The sequence below is a fragment of the Castanea sativa genome, chromosome 9 (assembly GCF_040712315.1).
Source record: "Castanea sativa cultivar Marrone di Chiusa Pesio chromosome 9, ASM4071231v1".
Classification (NCBI taxonomy): Eukaryota; Viridiplantae; Streptophyta; class Magnoliopsida; order Fagales; family Fagaceae; genus Castanea; species Castanea sativa.
Window position 1 is genome coordinate 8,226,381 of NC_134021.1, and position 20,866 is coordinate 8,247,246.

General features: G+C 30.7%; 1 protein-coding gene across 1 annotated transcript; it reads left to right on the forward strand.

Moving 5' to 3' along the window:
* Positions 1-15,991: 15,991 nt before the first annotated feature.
* LOC142610834 (serine carboxypeptidase-like 51) lies at positions 15,992-19,302 on the forward strand. Its single transcript, XM_075782779.1, has 13 exons — positions 15,992-16,235; positions 16,370-16,464; positions 16,549-16,656; positions 16,747-16,987; positions 17,265-17,308; positions 17,426-17,493; positions 17,574-17,679; positions 17,775-17,974; positions 18,079-18,148; positions 18,265-18,315; positions 18,469-18,521; positions 18,660-18,795; positions 18,933-19,302. Exons 1-13 carry the CDS (start codon positions 16,106-16,108, stop codon positions 19,002-19,004), a joined length of 1,374 nt encoding a protein of 457 aa, XP_075638894.1. The 5' UTR covers positions 15,992-16,105; the 3' UTR covers positions 19,005-19,302.
* The last annotated feature ends 1,564 nt before the right edge of the window (positions 19,303-20,866 follow it).

Consider the following 20,866-nt stretch of genomic DNA (forward strand, 5'->3'; position numbering starts at 1 on the left):
AAAAGCCTATTTTTTTTCTGCCCCGTGAAAGAAGAAAGTAAGTGTTGATGATGATGTGAAACGAATGCGAATTCCACGGCAAAATCAGACCACAAAGCTTTTTTACCAAGATAAAGGGGAACAAATTAAAACAGAATCTCGTGTGGAATAACACATTTCATTGACTTCTTATCAAGAAATGCTTTGCTTGGTATGCCAATTTCTATTTTTCATTACGTTCAAAAAGTGTAAGGTATAAGTTTTAACCCATTTTTTCTTTTTATTAAAAGGAAAGATAAGCTAGTTTTTACTGCATAAAATCCTTTTGGAATACAAACTCCAAATAAGAAGGGAAATTTTCTGACCATGCATCAAAATCTGCACATAAAACTACTCTTTTTGCAAGGGCATCGGCCAAACAGTTGCCCAAAGTACTAGTTAGTTGTTTTATCTACTCAATAATATGCCCATACCTAGCAAATGAAGGCATAATCTAGTTGATTGTATGTGACAAATTAGTGTTTTTTATATACAAATTTGTGTAACAGAAATTAATATATAGATACTTAAGTGATTTATCTTGGGTTTTTTAAAATAAAACTCAACTACATTATTATATTGTTTAATGCACAAAAAAAAAAAAAGTTATTTTTTAAGGCAATTAAATTCAATCATGTAATTACATTGATTAATACAAATATATGATTGAACTTAATCGTAAAATCTAATATATATTACTTAAGAAACTATATCTAAATTTTATTTCTCGACAAAAATGAGTGAATGGGATGAATTGGTTGATAATATAAAAAGAGTTTTGATAGTTGTTGAAGTAGCAAAAAGCTAACAACTAGGCGTGGAAGCATAATTGTTTAATAATATATCTTCCACAAAACGAAACTAATTAAAGGCTCCAATACCTTTATGTAGGAATCAAGGCTGGCAAACATGGGATTGTGAATCATAACACACGCTCTTTCGTTGTATTTTCCTATAAACAATTATACTATGCCTTTACGATTCAATCATATATAACATCTTCGTAGTATTACTTTAAGATTTTTTTTTTTTTTTTTTCAATTTGGGCTATTATTAATCCCCAAGAGTTGCTGGGGCATCATATTCATATGTGGCCACTTGCCACATGGCACTCTTTGAAGCTCATAGGATCTCGATAGTGCTATAATATCAATATGTTAATTTTTGAATGGAATTCTATCCTAGAAAGCAAAAGAGTGATAAAAAGCATAGTAAGTAAAGTACAAACATCAATGTAGTGGGCCTAGTGCACAAGAATATCACTTTGTTTTATGATCTATATATCCTATGAGTTATTATTATTATTAATAATCAATTGTGTACTTGTAGTTGTGGATATATACGAATAATGATTGATCTGTGCTACGATTGATTGGATTTACAGAAATTGTTATTTTTATTCTCTGAAAATCAAACTATTAAAAACCCCCTAAGCTGTTTCTCGTGATGAATTTTATTTTGGCAGGGTTTGATAAAAAATCAGTTGCAGAGATGATAGAGGCATTGTCCGGAGAAATATAGGTTTCCGGATTAAAGTTGTCGATTTCATTCCAACGATTGTTTCGATTTATCTTTTAAAATGGAATATTGCAATACTAAGTTTATTTCATTGTACAATTTTGGGATAATACAAAAAAAAATTCATATTATAGTTTTATATTACATCAAATTATTAATTCAAAACCATATAACATACAATCTTACTATCATCATTTCATAAACAAGGTTGTTTATACCAAGAGCCTAGTAGTTCAATCAATATTTCCAGTTGTTTTCAACGAATTTACAATATCACATTACATAACATTAATTTATCATAAATCAGTGACTTTACCTAAGAAGACCAGATTTCAAATATCTAATCAATAAAAAAAAATTGTGATAAATCAAATCTGTTAGGTTTTAAAGATATAGGTTTAAATGTTTAGAATTATATTTTAATTGTGTTGGCAAACTGAGAACAAAACATATCTAGTCTATGTGTTAGGCAATGCTTAAAAGTGTTGGTTTCAAGTTTCAAGTCCAGCTGACCGTAGCAAAAAGGAAGAGAGCTTCTGTCTTGCTCAACCGATCGAGAAATTAGACTCGATCGATTGAAAATCGCAGGAACAGAATTCTGTAGAATTTTTAAAATAGACCCTAGCTACGTTTTTCAGACTTTTGAAAAAGTTGTATGTTACTCTTTATGAGATTTGAGAAGTTCTGTATCTTCTAACTACACAAGAATCTACAAGAGCAAGATCTACAATCAAGTGTTGGTAGAACATAGTTGCTGCATCAAGATCAGTATTGATGGTGCTTTGAAACCTTTAAGTGAGATCTCAAAGTCACAAGCAAGGGTGCTTGTGTTGGTGTAAATCTGAGAAGAGAAGGAGTCCATGGATTGGAGCTTGTACATGGTCGTATTAGTAAGTTACAACTAGAGGTAGCAATAGATTTAGAGTTAAATCTGATTGTAAAAACTTTAATTCTCTTATAGTAGATTTACTTTACCTTGAGGATTGATAGGTCAAATATTCTCTAGGTTTTTACCTTGAAACGATTCATTTAATCGATTTTCCTGGGTCATCATATCGTGGTGTTATTTATTTTCCGCTACTTTGCATGATATGATTTATTGCTGTTTAACTTAGATTTGAATAATAAATCTAATAATCTACTTGGTTAATTAATTATGTTAAATAATCTGGTTTAAGAGGCCTGAACGAACAAACAAAATCTATATATCAAATTGCACAAATTTATTGCGGCATTATATAATATCAAATCAAACTGAAATTCCATATTCTAAGAAAGAATTGTTCTTCTTTAAATTTTTTTTTTTAAAAAGGACCAAGAAAATATAGTTAATATTTTGTTCATGTAGTGGCTGAAATTTAGCGGAAGAGATCAGAATAAGTTGGAACTTAGATTGAGCTAGAATTTGGGGATGATTTTTACAGATTAACTATGCAATATGGAATTTGACCTGTACATAACATGATTGATAACTCTTTTTTTTGGTGCTAAAACATGATTGATAACTTTTGTCTTAGACTTTGGGTAGCACACTATATCGGTTGGGGATTGGGTGAGATATTAGTGGGTTTTGCCCATCCCCTTTATAATAGAAGACTAGGCACACACACTTTGCTATTTCCATAATCTTTAGCCCTTGCCTTCTCTATATCCATAATATTTGCTCTAAACACGGAAAGATAAGACTCAAATGCAAATTTGCTACGATCTTTGCTTCATATGGTTCAATGGTTCATGGAAGTTCATTTGATAAAAAATTTAAGTTAAATTCTATGATCTCCCTAATCCCTATAGATCTTAGGGATGGTAATGGGTTGAATTTAATGGGTTTTTCAATCCAGTCCAATCCAATCCTAATAGTGATGGTTTGGGTTTTATAAATTAATTTATTCATTTGAATAGATTTGGACTGAGTTTGGTTTAAAATTTTAAAACCCTTTAGTATTTTGGAAGGGTTTGAATTTTATTAGTTAGTTAAATAAACCCAATTTGATTATTGATTTAAATCACTAATACTTCCACTTTTAATTGTCTTTACATAAAAAGTGTGATTTAGTTTGCCTCCTTTCTATTTTTAAATATTACTTAATTTAGTTTAGAGGTGCTTACTAATGCTAAAATTATGTTAGATAGTATTTGAGATGTTCAATTTTAGGCTAACTCAACCAGATCCTAACAATTTGACGCAAGTCATCATGATGAAAGACGATCGAGTTAGACTTTTTCAAAAATAAATGGGAAATGGGATAGAATTACTAAAATTTATGAGAGTTTGGTAATAATTTGGTGTGTCAAATAGCTAGTGTTTTGGTTTGGATAAGCTTCTAATGTCCAAAACTTAACACGTATATCTAGTAGATATTCTATTATTTTTAGTATCTCAAATACAAAATATAAATTTTTTGTCCCACTTTTTATTCTACCAACTATAACTTATCATATATTTGTTTTCACTTTTCTCGTAAAATACTCAAAGTTTAAAAAGGAAAAAAAAAAATCAGACACATATCATATCCTAATTAGTGAACACACAAAACGGGATAAGATTTGTATTCCTCAAACATGTATACTAGTGATACCACATGTTGGGGAGATAATATCTTAGAAAGACTCCAATTGAGGTTTTAATACAAAATATAATGACATCACTTCACCCAAAAGCTCAAGCCTATGAATTTGGACTAAATTATATTATATCAATTCCTCAGCTTCTTTACTTTTCTCTGTATGAAACTGTCACTCTCACATATATGCACAAAAGTGCCACTATTCATGTATCCAACCAACATGACAAAATAGACTAACCGATTAGACCTAACCTTAAGAGATGTGAGAGATTTTGTTGGGTTCTTGGGCTTGAAACATTTGGGGTATTTTTGTTTGCTCTCAACTTTTTCACAGCTTTTACTTATTTTGTTCAATTACAACTTTTTTTAAAATTAAAGTGCAAATATAAACAACTTTCAGCAACAACAACAACAAAAAAGAATTCGCAAAAAGCCAAATAAATTTATGCCAAAAACTATCTCTCACTTGAAAAACCCAATCCGACCATCACCACCACTAGTTTATTTTTAGAAAATGTACTTCGATTAATTGCTTAGAGACACTTCACCGGAGCTCAATTATTTTGTGAGGACACTATCGGGAAGCTTCCGATTCAATGTACAAACAACTAGTACAATAGTACTACATAAGTCATAGTTTTTACTTCTCTTCATGAGGATAAAATTGAAACACGAATGTACATGAGTCCCAAATTTTTTTTTTTCTTAACCATAGTTTAGGGAAATAGTTCAGCTATACCCTTGGATTCTTTTCATACTTTTAAGTATCGGTGAGTTTTGTTTTTAATGAATTTGTATGTGAGGTTATCGAATCATTCTAAGCTATCATATCATGCCATGGGTATTTTCTTTTTGAGGTAGACATTTCTAAAGTCAAAATAGTTTTTTTTTTTTTTCTAGAAATAGGCCTGAAATCTTTTCAAAAATTGAGATAAAAAGTAAATCTGAACAAATAATCTAGTCCTTTTGTGAAGTACATTTTTAGTTTCATGTTCATTATTAGAGCATTCTCAATTGCATTACTTTTAGCAAAAAAAAAAAAACACCAAAACGGACATCCCATCAAATTATGCATTCATGGTGTAAACAATAGATATTACTAAATTAAAATGCAAATATACATATTATTGTTCACCAAATGTAAACTTACTTTTGCTTATTTAATTTTATTCTCTTGTCTTTCTCTCTCTACTTGACTGATTCGTGTTTTGTTTATAAAAACTTATATAAAAGAGTTATTTTATATTATTTTAATGGGATGAATAGTAAAATAAAGAATGAGATGTATAATATATTGTTAAAGTAATGGTGTAAAATAAATAAATTAGGTTTTGGGCGTGTAAAATGCTTTATTCTTTTTGCACAAGCCCATGGAAAATGCTCTTACAATATATTCTAGTATTTTGGAGAATGACAAAACCTAGTTACAAATTTTTTTGTAGCCTAAGGTTACATTCTTACTCAATAAAATAAATATTACTACATATTTTAAAAATCTAATTATTGAATTGCATGTTCTTTATGCTCTTAATACACATGTCAAATTTTGTATCAATCAGATATTATTTATTATATGATATGAAAATTTATATTTTATGCTTAATTTTAACCTACAAAAATTTGCAATTTAAATAATTTGCTGATGACATTGTTATTGATCTTTAATTTTCTAACAAATTTGCAAGCATAAAGGATATAAGAAGAAAATGTAATCCAGTGGTGGATTTGTTAAAATTCACCTCCAATAAAAAGATATTAAGTAAGATTGTAGTTTTAGGTTATAACCAAATTTATAACTAAATTTTAGCCTTTATGGAATACTAGAATATGTTCTTACAATATATTCTAGTATTGTGCAGAATACTAGAATATATTGCAAGAGCATTTTCCATAGGCTTGTGCAAAAAGAAAAGTCATTGTACACACCTAAAAGGCTAAAACCTACTTTTACTTATTTTTCACCATCACTTAAACCAAATATTATATATCTCATTCTTTATTTTATAATCCATTCCATTAAAACAATATAAATTAACTTTTTTACAATATATTTTAGTATTCCACACAGATGGTTGTCCAAAAAAAGAAGTATTCTATGCAGATGGGTTAGGAAAGTTTAAGAGAATAACGCCACTTGGGTTCCACATAATACTAGAATATATTGTAAGAGCATTTTCCATGGCCTTGTGCAAAAGGAAAATACATTTACATACCCAAAACCTACTTTATTCATTTTACACCATCACTTTAGCAATATATCATACATCTTACAATCCATCCCATTAAAATAATATAAAATAACTTTTTTACAATATATTCTAGTATTCTAGACCGATGGTTATAAAAAAAGAAAGTATTATACACAGATAGGTTAGGACAGTTTAAGAGAATAACACATGCTCACTTGTGCTCACGCATGTAACATGTTTTGCCTCCAATCTCCAGCTCCAAACAAACCAGCCTCACCCTGAATTTAAGCAGATATATATATCTCCTTCATGACCATGCTGGAGGTGAAAGAAAATATAAATGAGCATTATATTGTAAATTAAGAACCATAGAAAAAGGTCATAGTCACTCTTTAAAATATAAAATAAAATATCAATTTGAGATGTTTAGTGCTGTCTTTTTCTTACAACAACAATCACATTTTGTTGATCCCAGCCCAAAAAGTTATTGAGATCTGCATCTATGTGTCATGTTAAACTTATATGGACATGTGGTCCTGTTTAGAGATTATTTCTTTTCCTTTTCTGAGGTAGATCAAAGTGGCCTTCTACTCGTAACCTCACTGATGTTTATTTTTTAAAATTATTTATTACTTTTATCTTCATTATTGAGGGCATAAAACAAAATATCAATTGGGCATTTTTTTTTAAAAAAAAACTTTATTACTTCTATGAGTTCTATCCTCATTTTGAGTGAAAAAAACAAAATATCAATTTGGCTTTTACTTTAGACTCTAATTAAAAATTTGTCTCAATTTGTTATGGCTAAGGCACAATGAGGAGTAGAGGACACATAGCTTTATATGAGAATATCTCATTCCCTTCTAGTCCTTATGGACCATGTTTATTAGCAGACACCTATCTCTAAGCCCAACAACCTATATGTTCAACACACCACATGCTTAATGCAACGACAAGTCTAAAGCTCCTTAATTTGTCCTTAATGCATTAGGAGTGTGCATGTGTACAAACGTATCCACGTCTGTCTTCTCACAAAGATTACCAAATACCAATCCATATGAAATGAGGTACCTTGAACACTGAATATCATTCTTTTCACTATTTAGGATAACAACTTTTCTTGCACAAATACAGATCTAAAAAAAGGGTTTCGCTTCAAAGAGATCGTAACATGAAAAAAGCAAGAGGGTCAACCTCTTTCAAATAAACAACATAAATTCTAGCAATAAAATGCTCTATTGCACTCATAATCTTTGAAGGATGAGAACAAACTATGTAGCATTTATATTGAGAATTCAATTATTGTATTATTCTTCTAAACACTATTTTGTAATTAAAAACAATTACAAATATTGAAATATATATTATTTTTAATTACATAAATTAAGTGCTTATATCTTAATCAATTAATGTTGTCATCACATCTAAACCACCAGCGTGCATGGTTGGCCTACGGCCTACCTACTCAAGATTGTCATTAATCAAAACAATAATGCACTTTACCTTCCAAATTCTAATCATTGTTTCAAATCTAAGGTTCATATTTATTGGTTCTTTTTTGTGGCCATAAAGGTCATTGCATGATAAATCATAAATGTTAAGCTAAAGAATCCCTTCTCTCTGCTTTCACATTATTACATACTTTAATTAATTGTTACTTGCTTCACTTCCAGACCATAAAACCGGCGCTGAACTTGGGGATTATCAAATAGCACTGTCTTGCATTGTAATGAAACCTTAATTAGCATTCCACATGGCCAATCAACCTCAGAGCTCCCCCAACCTCAAACATGCTTAACTGTCCACATTTAAGCTGATTCCCTCAACGTATCATTGCAAATGACTTCTTAGCCAGTTGGCCCTTCAAATATTGTATATACTGCTTGAAATTAAACAATAGGAGCTAGCAATTCTTCTTCTTACACGTGTTGTAAATATGTAATGGACAAAATTTAGATACAGTATTTTAGGTACTGTTTTTTAAGCTCATCTCTTAAAATTCAACCACATGATTTTTCTCATGGGATGAAAGTATATTATATATGAGACATGGCTGAATTTTAAGAGTAAAACTTAAGGAACAATACTTAAGTACTGTACCTAATTTTTGCCCATACATAATCTCTCTCTCTCTCTCTCTCTCTCTCTCTCTCTCTCTCTCTCTCTCTCTCTCTCTCTCTCTCTCTCTCTCTCTCTCTCTCTCTCATCCTAATTTTAGGCCTCTATGTCTTAAAGAACACATACAATGGCGTGGATATTTTTATATCTTTTGCGTAGATTTCATACATGTTTGTGGTTTAGATGTTTACGTCAAAAGGCTATCATTGTGAACATTGACCCCATTAAAAGGCCATAATTCACTGCTTTAGAATTCATTCTTTTTTATAAAAAAAAAAAGTCGTGCACAATTGAAGGGAACACAAAATCTATGAGAAGCGGGATAGGAAATGCAAATTGTAATCAAGTTCACATTGTGGTTTCTGCTTTAATTTCTAACTCAATTTAAAGGTCAAGATTTTGAGATTAGTTTACTGCAGCCTCTATTTTGGTCATATCATCTTTTTTGGTACATTGTAAATTGTAATCATTTTCGAGATCCGTTGGCCGTATTGGTTGCCCCCAAACCTTGATTTTTGGTGTGTAAATTGTGAAGATGTGAACGTTTCTTCAATTTTAGCAACCCAACTCGATTCCAAATGGGGCTTAAGGTAGAAAAACGAACCCTTTGAATTTTCCAAAATGTAGGCCCATGACATGAGGCCTATGGACTTTTTTAAAAACTGGATCAACCATGTAGTATCTAATTAATTTAGATAAACAACCACCAAGAACAAACTCCTGGAGGAAAGCTACTTTTATGGGCTTTGGATATTAAAAATTCATGTAGACCCAATAACAAAAAATATATATATAAATTATTTTTTTGAGGGACAAAAAAAGAGAGTAAAGAATAGATAAAGATTAACCAACATATTCATTATGGTAGCTCACTCGTCACAATCACCATTTAAATGTTGAAAAAAATGAAATATAAAAAAAAGGGAATAACATCAGCAGCGCTTTTTTTTTTTTTTTTTATGATCAAAGTGGGGTAGGGAACAAAAAAAAAATTATACTTTTTTTTTTTTTTTGGGTAAATTATTGTCTTATATGTCAAAATGGTTCCTAACGTTTTAAATGTGTCAGACTTGTCCTTAACCTTTTGGTATTGTGCCAATATAATCCATACTAATAAGTGGTGGAAGAAAAAAGTTACGCAGCTAACAGTATTATCAAAATATCTATTTTTATGTCACTTAAGTAATCACATATATATGCTGCCATGGTTTTAAAAAATAAAATAACATATTTTAAATTAGTTTATTATAGACTAAAATTCAGTTTTTTTTTCTTTGTTTCATTTTCTTTTCTTTGCTTTATGCGGAACCAAACAGGAGTTAAAATCCCCGAATTCAAAGCTCAAAAAAAATTCAAACCAAAAAATGGTTCAGTAGTTTACCACTCATTAGATTTGCATTGCAACTCTGTTTGTTTAGTTCCTTCCCCAACAATTTCAAACTATAAAAAGTTCCTATTATAATTAAAATAAAAACAAAAATAAATCATATTCCCTAAGTCTTATCACGTCGATCTCTTCATTTCTTCCCCAAAATAAAATATCAAAACTCACTCTCTCTCTCCCCATTTCTCTCACTTTTGTCTCTCTCTCTATCTAACCCGAAGCAAGTCGAAATCCCTTTGACCAAAATGAAATGGTAAAGCTCTTGGCAGCCAAAAAAAAAAAAATTAATAAAATGGATGCCGGCCATTTTTAGGGGACTTAGTTAGGAACGTTACAGAGAGACTGCGATTTGAAGCTGCAACTCTTCGTATCGAACCTTGTGCTTAATTAATTGAATTAATTGAAGCAATTTGTGGTGGTTTGGAATAGCAAGCAGTTTGGGGTGGACTGTGTACCTTATTTGGAATTTATTTTCGTATGCAGGCGATAAAAGGAAGAATATATTTAATGTGGGAATGGAGATTTTGAATTGAATTCTCTGAGCTCCGAAGATCTTTTTCTTTTTCTTATTTGGTTGCTGAGAAAACGTGGAAAAAAAAAGGGCAAAGTTTAGTTACAAAATCGGTTGTAGTCTAAGGCTACAAATTCACTCAATATTTTTTTATTGAAGGTGAATTTTGACAAATCTACCATTGGATTACATATTCTTCTTATATCTTCCATATTTGTAAAATTTCAAGAAAATTAAAGATCAATAGTTATGTCATCAATAAATTTTTAAATTGCAAGTTTTTGTAGTTTAAAATTATGCATAAAATATAAGTTTATAAATTATATAATAAATAATATCCGATTGACACAAAATTTGACATGTGTATTAAGAGCGTAAAGAACATGCAATTCAACAGTTAGATTTTCAAAATATCCATTAATATTTATTTTATTGTGTGAGTTTGTACCTTAAAGATACAACCAATTTTGCAGCTAAACTTTGTTCGGGAAAAGAAAGGAAATTTAATTTAGAATTATGGGTTTTGAATCCCATTGGGTTCTCAAGAACGCAAAGGTAAGAAAAGAAAATTTCAAATTTGACAAAAATAAACAAATTCTAAATATTTTATTTTCTAAAAATAAAGACATGCGGTAGCGAATTCCAAAGAAATTACTGACTATTAGCCATGTCAGTAATTTCCATCCAAGAGATAATGGCAATGACTAACTTGACACGACACTGAAAAGTTAGGGACCAAATTGATACAATTGAAAGGATCTGGACCAAATTGAAATATGGTGTAAAGGATAAGGACCAAATACGTAATTTATCCTTTTTTTTTTTTTTTTTGGTTGAGGGACAAAAATAAAAGAGAAAAAAATAGATAAAGATTAACCAACATATTTATTATGGTAGCTCACTCGTCGCAATCACCATTGAAATGTAAAAAAAAAAAAAAATGAAATATAAAAAAAGGGAACAACATCAGCAACGTATTTTTTTTTTTGGATTATGATCAAAGTGGGGTAGGGAACAAAAATCATAATCTTTGACTATAATCTTGCATGAACAATATACATTTATTTATGTTATACGGAATTTAGGTTACAGGAGGCTAGCTAGATAGTTGTCCACATCCTTTAAGGCTTATCCTTTTGGCCTTAAATGAACGCCTCTTAGACTCGATCACAGATTAACGTAGGAGACGTATTAGACTAAATATTAAATAATGACCATAAGAGAATTGGAAGAAAAATTGTGATGTTCTTTCCCAAATTTCTTACTCTTTTCTTTGGTGTCTTGATAAACCAGTTGATTTCAAAAATACTAATAAAAAAGATGTTAATGTCATGTCAGCCATTGATCCTCTGATACTTAAGTTGGTAATTCTTATTTATTCGAATAAGAATAAATCACTTTTTGGTAACTTGAATGCCTACCTTGTCGCCCTTTCTCTATCTTATTATAAAGAATTTCTAGTAGTCTATGAGACTATGACGCTATATGGAGGGCCAGTTTTTCTAGATCTTTACTTTGAGTAGTTAATGTGAGCATACGACCCTTAAAAAAGATGTGAGCATACGATTATAACGGTTAATGTGATTAACACATTTAGGTTGACCAACTTTTTGGGTAGGTCGAGCTATAAAGTCACTAATTCTTGCCCTTTTTAGGATGCTTTGAGTTGAATTGTCTCAAGTGAGTTTATGGTTGCTGGGTAAGTATTTCATATACCTTCCCCAACAGATTACGTGCACCAAGTGTTAAATATATATCATACAATATTTTCACACGAGAATAAAAAAATAAAAAATAAAAACAATGTGGTATCAATTTTCATGTCTAACCAGTAACCAAGAAATTCAATAAGGCGTATTTTAATCAAAATTGCTCTCTTCTTCTTGTTCTGTTTTTTTCTTTTTTTGGCTGAATATCAAAATTACTTGAAATAACTACTGCACACACCAACATATAAAAAAAATCATTAACATTGAAAGCAATCAAATGGAAATTATTACTTCCTCAATAAAAAAGGAAATTATTAGAATTATAGTCCTAAATAAAGCTCAAATGAACTTTATCAAACACTCAAAATCTTATAATCATGTCAAAACTTATTTTGACCTTTAGTAACACCTCAAAGACAGATGAATAATAATGGTCCACTTAGGGCTGAGATAACTTTCACTGGCTTAGTTTGCTTGATACTTACAAAAAGTGGAGCAACAATCAAAATCTTATCTTCTAAATCAACCTTACTTCTTTTAGAGGAAAAAAAAAAAGGGAAAAAGAATTGCATTGGATCCACGTACGTACACCTAGTGATGAGTGGGTGCAATTGTAACTGCTTATAATTAGAAAGTGCTACGGTATACGTAAAATTTTAGAGAGTTCTAGAATATTAATAAAACTTTTTTGCAATTACACTTGCTAATGAATGTCGGGCATTTAAAAAAAAATGAGAACTCTTTGCAAATATCAAATAATTTGTGGATAAATTAAATAAATAAGATACCTCTTAAAATCATATGCAAAGGGCATCAAGCTACTCGCAAGGGTCAACTTAATCCTCTTCCTCATGGGATTCCTAGGAGAGCCGTCAACTCCAACTACTGTCCATGTACGATCTATACTAGATTTGACCAACTGTCCATCCTACCTTCTCTACATTCTTGACAGTCCATCTTTGTCTCAGTAGAGTCTTTCAATGGCATGTTTTGGTCCTCTTTCCCATTACTTAGAAAAAGTGAGTCACCGGTTCAAGTACAAGGTAATCGCAACGACTTAATTGCAAAAGCGGAGCTCTACCAACTGAGCTATATCCCCCCAAGCTAAGTGGAGCATGCATGAAGGAGTCAAATGCTACTTCTATTCTTTTACTTGGCACAGCTTGGCCATCCTGGACTTGAACCAGAGACCTCGCCCATGAAGTAAATCGCACCTACGACCCAACCAATTGGGAGAGAATCAATAAATTCCTTTTTGGGAGCAATTCATCATTCCTGAATGCGGCATACAACTCTCTGGTGCACTATGCTCTCCAATATATTAAAAGTTGGATTTAGAAACTGTGGTTGCCAAATGGCTACTCTCACTAATTAGTAAATTAATTTTATATTATTTGTTAGAATATATTTCCTCAAATTAAGGAATAATATTTAACAACTGTTTAATTTAAATAAAACTTTATCGTTTAAATTTCAACAAATTTAAATTCCATTTAAACTAAAAGTCTATTATAAAAAATTCTAAAATTAAATCACAAAAAAAAATTTACTTCTACTCCAACTAAAAATCTACTATTAGTATTTTAAGAACAACTAATTAGTAAATTAATTTTATACATTTAAATTTCAACAAATTTAAATTTTATTCAAACTAAAAGTCTATTATAAAAAATTCTAAACTTAAATTCTAATCAATAACCCACATTTCTTTCTCAAAAAAAAAAAAAAACCCTCACGTTTTGACTGCTACTCCAACTAAATTCTATAAGAACAACTAATTAGTAAATTAATTTTATATTACTTGTTATGGTATATTTTCTCAAATTAAGGGATAACATTCAACAACTATTTAATTTAAATAAAACTAAAAGTCTATCATCAAAATTTTCTAAATTAAATCCTACACAACTCACTTTTTTCCCCTTCAAGTTGCATCTTATTAAATTAATATTTTATTAAGATATTAAATTACAAAACTCTTGACTAAGGGATAAGATTTAACAATAATTTAATTTAGATAAAACTTTATCATCGAAATTTTAGAAATTTAAATTCTACTCCAACTAATATATATATATATATATATATATATATATATATATATATATATATATATATATATATATATATTAAGTCATGGTTTTTCAATGTAATCTTTCTTAACCAATAAAGTCATCCTTATAATTAAATCTCACGCAATGCACCTCACGTTGTTGTATTTTTTTCACTTTTTTTTTTTCAAAATGCAACTTACACTTATGTTTTAATCTAATAAATTTATCTTACTTCTAATAAAAGAAGTTTACAAAAAAAAAAAGCAAAATAATGAATATCCATTTAAGTTCTTGGTTCTCTTATGCCAGTTTTTATTTTTTTTTTTAATTCTCAATTTTTGAACTCTTTTATTTATGTTTTGATTTTGGGTTTTGGTTATTATATTTAATTTGTGAGTGTGTTGATTTGTTTAATTAGACTATTACTAGGAAAAAATTTGTATTGAGGAACTATTTTGTTTATTATTGTTGGTGTTGGCTAGAGCATAGATTAAACATTACCCAAATAGGAATGATCAAACTCATTCCATATCTCATATTAAGAAATTAACACAAAGAAATTAGAAATTAACTCATTCCATATAAAAGTAGATAAACACTGATAAAGTCCAAACTCTAAACAATTAGAACTTAAAGCAATTTTTTTAATTAAAATTATTTACTTATTTTATAATTTATTATTACTATTTATTAGGTAATTTTGTTTTAATTATTTTTAGAAAAATTTAGCTTCCATATGAATCTTCATCAAGCCGTGCATTGCACGGGTGTAATACTAGTGTAATCCTAAAAGCAAAAGAAAAAGGAAACCTTACACACTCACTATCATAGTGTCATGGAAAAAAATCTTGTTTTAAAGTATAATTTTAATTGAAATTGTGTTTTAAAAATATGATTTCAAAATTTAGTGTGTAATAAGAGTAAGTCTAGTATTATATAAAAAAGTTACAACTTTTACCGCAATTTTCTTACGTGACAGACTGTAATTGCTTGCATATAGCAAGAGTTGTGTATTTTTTTTATTAAACTATATCTTTTAGTGTAATAAGATATTTTTTGTAAACATAAACGTGACTCAAGGAAAAAAAAATCCTTGTTATTTCTCTCTTTGTCACCCAACCACGTAGTAAGTACTAAGTACCCTTTTTTCCTTTCTTTAGCCAACTCCTTCCTACCTTTTCTCACCCTTCTCTTCTCATAATGGTTCGAAAGTCTAGAGAGAGAGAGATAACTTGTGCAAATAAGAATTAGGCACTGATTGCTGCATACTGGTTACTATTTTAGCGTTGGTGCTCTCGTTTTGTTTTTCAGCATTTTAATATAGAAAAAATTCGGATACGTAACACAAAGTCTATGCCGTAACCCACACTTCTTTATTTCTCAACCAATTATGTCTTTTCTTTCTTTATTTTTATTTTTTTTTGGCTCTGAAATTAAAAAAAAAAAAAAGAAGTCTTATAATGTACTTATAGATCCACCTCATATGACGATATGTAATATCACATGTATCACCAGACCTTAATGATGCTATCATTATGAGCACATCTCATTTGTTAAAGCGTCACGATTAGAACTGCTCAACTTCTGTTAATATGTGAAACAATACGAGGACTCTTATCCATAAGTTACACGTAGTAAGTTACACCCGACGGTGGTTCTCAACCAATGATGTCAAAGCTATGCAAACAAAGTTTATGCATGTTTCTCTTTGAATATTCTGCACATTCGGTATAACTGGATTCGTTGGAACTTGGAATTATCACAAGCCGATTGTGTCAATGGTACGCCAACAAAGTTTATGCTTATTTTCCCTTGACTTTTCTCTTTATGTCATTTATAACTTGATTAGTTATAATTATCATATTGCTTTCAGATTTGGTTAGCAAAAGATAAAAAAAATATTGCTTTTCTCATTTTCTGTTTGGGTCTTCTAAGTCAAAGAAAGCGAGGCGATACTTCTCATGCCAATGTTTCTTTATCTCTATATATATTCTCTCCTCTACGATTTCAAATGAAGAATTATAGAGGTTGGTTGCCATGGAAAACCAGTACTCCCTTCTGTATCTCTCTCTTTTGCTTAGTTTCTCATTGCTTCATGAACATATTGCCTACGCTGCGGGAACCAGTGATGGGTCGGAGCACTGGGGATATGTTGAAGTTCGACCAAGTAATAAAGCAATATTTACTTGCAAAATCTTTTATTTTTTATTTTTTAACTCTTTTCATGTCAACCCAACAGGATTTTGTACCTTTTTGTCACCATTGTTGTTCATACTTTCGTTTTATATGTGCAATGTATAGAGGCCCACATGTTTTGGTGGCTTTATAGAAGTCCATTTAGAGTTGAAGATCCATCCAAACCATGGCCAACAATTCTCTGGCTCCAAGGAGGACCTGTAAGTTACTAAATTTAGCAAACAATATTCTCAAGTTACAATATGATTACATGTTTATGCTGATTCAGATTCTATTACACATAGGGAAGCTCTGGGGTTGGTTTTGGAAATTTTCTAGAAATTGGTCCACTGGATGCAAAATTGAATCCCCGGAATTCAACTTGGCTCCGAAAAGCTGATCTTCTTTTTGTGGTACAATTTTATGTATTGCATTATGTATTACTTTGTTCAATTCTCTCTCCTAAGTGTAATGTGAAATTTATGATTTCCTATTGATATTAGGATAATCCAGTGGCCACAGGCTTTAGTTTTGTGGAGGATAAGACCTTGGTGGTTAAAACTGATAAAGAGGCAGCTGAAGATTTAACTACCCTATTGAAGAAGCTTTTCAATAGAAATGAGACCCTCCAAAAAAGTCCTTTATACATATTTGCAGAGTCATATGGTGGAAAATTTGCTGTGACTCTTGGGGTATCAGCTCTAAAAGCAATTGAAGCAGGAACATTAAAGCTACAACTTGGTGGTAATAAAATTATCTTGTGATCTCATGAAATTAGGTGAAATTATTTAGTACACCCAGTAAACTACACGTTACATTTATACTATAAATGTGAATGACCTATATTTATGTGGATTTTTCGCAGATGAGACGCATGTTTATATTATATGAGATATTAGTGTACTTTGTTTTGCACGAAATAAATTTTTTGTACAAAATGATATATTATGATACTTTGACATGAATTTTATCAAATGAAAAATATTTTATATTTTATATGTGGTTTTGTTGTGATATGTAGGGGTGGCTTTGGGAAATAGCTGGATTTCTCCTGAAGAGTTTGTGGTATGTAATTCTTGCTACATATGGGGAAATCGTTTGAAGCTAAAACTCTTTTGCATTTGGAAATTGATAGAAAGATTCTGATGACTTATTATGTAAAATTCATGAATTAAAATGCAGTTCTCATGGGGACCCCTTTTGAAAGACTTGTCAAGAATTGACAGCAACACATTGAAAATATCAAACAGGTCAGAGAAATCTGCCATTTAAACTAGCTACAATATCAAATGGAAAAAAATTTCACTAATGCAACAAAATTGGAAAACAGTTTAGCTCATAAGATTCGGAGGCAGATAGCAAAAGGTAAGTATAAAAATGCAACAGCATCATATGGTCGCCTCCAGAACATTATTTCCAAAAACAGCAACAATGTGGTGATTATTTCTCTCTCTCTCTCTCTCTCTCTCTCTCACACACACACACACACACGATGGATTGCAGAATAGTGATTTATGTATTGGATTTGCAGGATTTCTACAACTTCTTGTTGGATAGCAACAATGACCCAGTTACAGGGAATAGGGGATCCAAAGGAAAACAAGTGATGGGCAAGTACTCAGAATATCTATCCACCAAAAAATATTCACCAAGTATTAATGAGCATGACCTTCCTAGATTGATGAATGGACCTATTAAAAAGAAATTGAAGATTATTCCCAAAAATGTAACGTAAGTTCATCCTCAAATTGTAGGAACAAATATGTTGGCTGGCCTCGATCATCAAATTTTCCTTAATTGTTTGATTTATTTATTTTTTGATGTTGTTGTTGTAGATGGGCTCTGCAGTCTATGTTGGTTTTCCGGGCCATGAGAGGTGATTACATGAGACCAAGAATCAAAGAGGTAAATTGAATGTGTGTGTGTCTAATTAAGTTTGCTTGCATATCAACTGACTGAATTTGCTACTTTTATTTTATGTCATGGTGACCATGATAATTGACATTTGAAGTTTTGGCCAGGTTGACCATCTCCTAGGTAAAGGTGTCAATGTCACCATTTATAATGGACAGGTAAAAATATTCATAATAACAGACCAACACTTGTTTAAAAGTTAAACTAAAGCAACTAGGGAATTGTTGCTTTAACATAATATATATAGTTGACTTCATTTTTCTTTCATTATCTTTAGAGACTAATACGGTTTGGTCGGTTTTCAATAATAGGTTGATCTAATTTGCTCAACCAAAGGAGTTGAAGCATGGCTTAAAAAACTCAAGTAACACTGTTACACTAACTCTCCTTTCAATTTATTATGAATTTGCTATATGTGTTACATTTTGTCTAAGTTTGTTGGATGCTTGCTCTCCAAGAATAAAAAAGGTTTATTGGATGCTCAATTGGATCAACATTTCAGGTGGGGTGGCTTGAAAAAATTCATGAGCTTGGATCGTATTCCTTTATATTGCTCAGGAGACAATACTACAACAAAAGGGTTCTTTAGGTCTTACAGAAACTTGTATTTTTATTGGATTCTTGGGGCTGGTCACCTTGTAAGTAATCATCTTCTACACCAAAAATAATTTCATTATTTGTTAAAATTGATTAATTAAGTTATTTTCAGTCAATTATGCAAACCCTATTGTTAACATGCATAGAATAAGTTTTGATACTTTGACTATGTGTGCAGGTTCCTGTTGATCAGCCTTGTGTTTCTTTAGAGATGGTGGGCAACATTACTCGATCACCAAATTACTCTTAACTTTACTAAAATGAAATAAACACTTTGTAAGAAAGCTTGTGAAGCTCTATTATTTATACATAGGAAAGGTGATAACTATATATTGTCCGGATATAGTATTTTCTTCTTGCTTCTCCCTTTGGCATAGAAAATTTGTTATGAAGAGAGACTGAATTATGTAAAGTTGATTAATTTTATTCAGATGCCTTTTTTTCCATGTAAGTTATCAAGGTTACCTTGAATTTGAGATCACCTTGATTCTTTGTATTGGACCCTCTTGGACAAATATGATTAAAGATGAAAATAGTTTATTCTTTCATCTTTGGAAAATTTTTAGTGAGTATACACACTATACCGAATGATAGATGAGAAACTACTCAACCTAACGATAAATACATTTAGACGAGGCTGCGGTATGGTAGGTTAGCCAATATTGACTTTGCAGGCCAAGTGTATTATATTGCATAACTTTTTCCCCAATCTTTTATATTTTATCAAACAAAAATGGAAAAAAAGGAAAAGTTGAAGCAATGTTGATAATCAACCCATCAAGGAGTTCAGATTAAATTCCTTGTTGTTTGGATTCTCGGGAAGTTGGATTTTAGTTTTCGGTAGGTCAAGAGAAATTAGTTTTATAAATATAATGCTGAGAGTTTAATGTAAGTTAAATAAAAAGTTGAAAACAACACACATATATGGCCATTATGGTAGTTGAAACCACAATAAATAGCATTAACTAGTTGTAAGCATGATATTTTGCCATTTCAATTAAGTGTTAGAAGTGGGATTTGAAGGATAGTTCGATAGTTCTAATACATCTTATAATACTTGGGATTCAAATCCCACAAGCCCCCTCACCCTATTTACCTAGTAAAAAGGATACTAAAAAGAAAATTCTTAACTTTTAGAAGAGACTTCAGAATTTCATTCCGTTTAGATTAAGGGGGGGAGAGAATGGGAGTAAAGTATAATAGAATTGGCTCAAAATTAGTCTATTTTCAACCAACTCTACTCTATTCCCCTCCACTTCTCCTTCCTTCTCCCTCAATCCAAACCAATGTAGTCGATACTGTACCGATACTGGCCGTATCGGTCAATATGTACCGTATCGGTACATATACCGGTATCGAAACGTTAACATTTCATACCAATTTAAATACCGGCTGGTACGCCCGGTACCGGCCAGTATTGCCCGAAATTGGCCAGTACCGGGCGTACTAGTCGGTACAGAAAAAAGTTCTTTTTTTTTTAGTTTTGTAATTTTTGAATTTTTGTAAAGGCAGAATGGTAACTTATTTGCATTAACTTATTTGCATTATCTGTTTTCTTAGTATGAAATGAACAATTAAGTTTTCTATTTTTTATATTATGTTTTTTTTCTATTAATTGATATTAAAGTCTAAAACTATAAATAATTTGTTCTGAATTGAGGTAATGTTTTATGATGAACTTTTATATCTATTATAATACACGCGCGCGCGCACACACACATATTTATTAATATAAAAAAATAATGGTAAACTCGAAACGGTACACCAATATTGACCGGTATCAAAAAATATCATTCCACTGGTTAAACCAGTACAACCTCCGGTACGAGATTGACTCCCTTGATCCAAACGGCCCTTAATTGTGAAAATTGAAATATCAACAAAAGAGGGGCATGAGAAAGGCTGGAGTCAATGGCAATTGCCCCCACCCAGCCAAGGAAGTCCACACCTTTTCATATTTTTTTTCTCTTTTTTTCTGTATTTATTTTTGTACATCTCTTTTATATGTCAAACTTCATCAAAACAAAATAGAAAGTTTTTTTTTTCAATCTATCAATGTTCTCTTTTATTCGTCAAACTTCATCAAAACAAAATAGAAAGAAAATATTTTGA

Coding starts and splice junctions, on each gene's coding strand:
- LOC142610834 (XM_075782779.1), top strand. CDS start 16,106: ATGGAAAACCAGTACTCCCTTCTGTATCTCTCTCTTTTGCTTAGTTTC. Junction 16,988..17,264: donor ATTAAAGCTACAACTTGGTG/GTAATAAAATTA, acceptor TGTGATATGTAG/GGGTGGCTTTGGGAAATAGC. Junction 17,309..17,425: donor TTTCTCCTGAAGAGTTTGTG/GTATGTAATTCT, acceptor ATTAAAATGCAG/TTCTCATGGGGACCCCTTTT.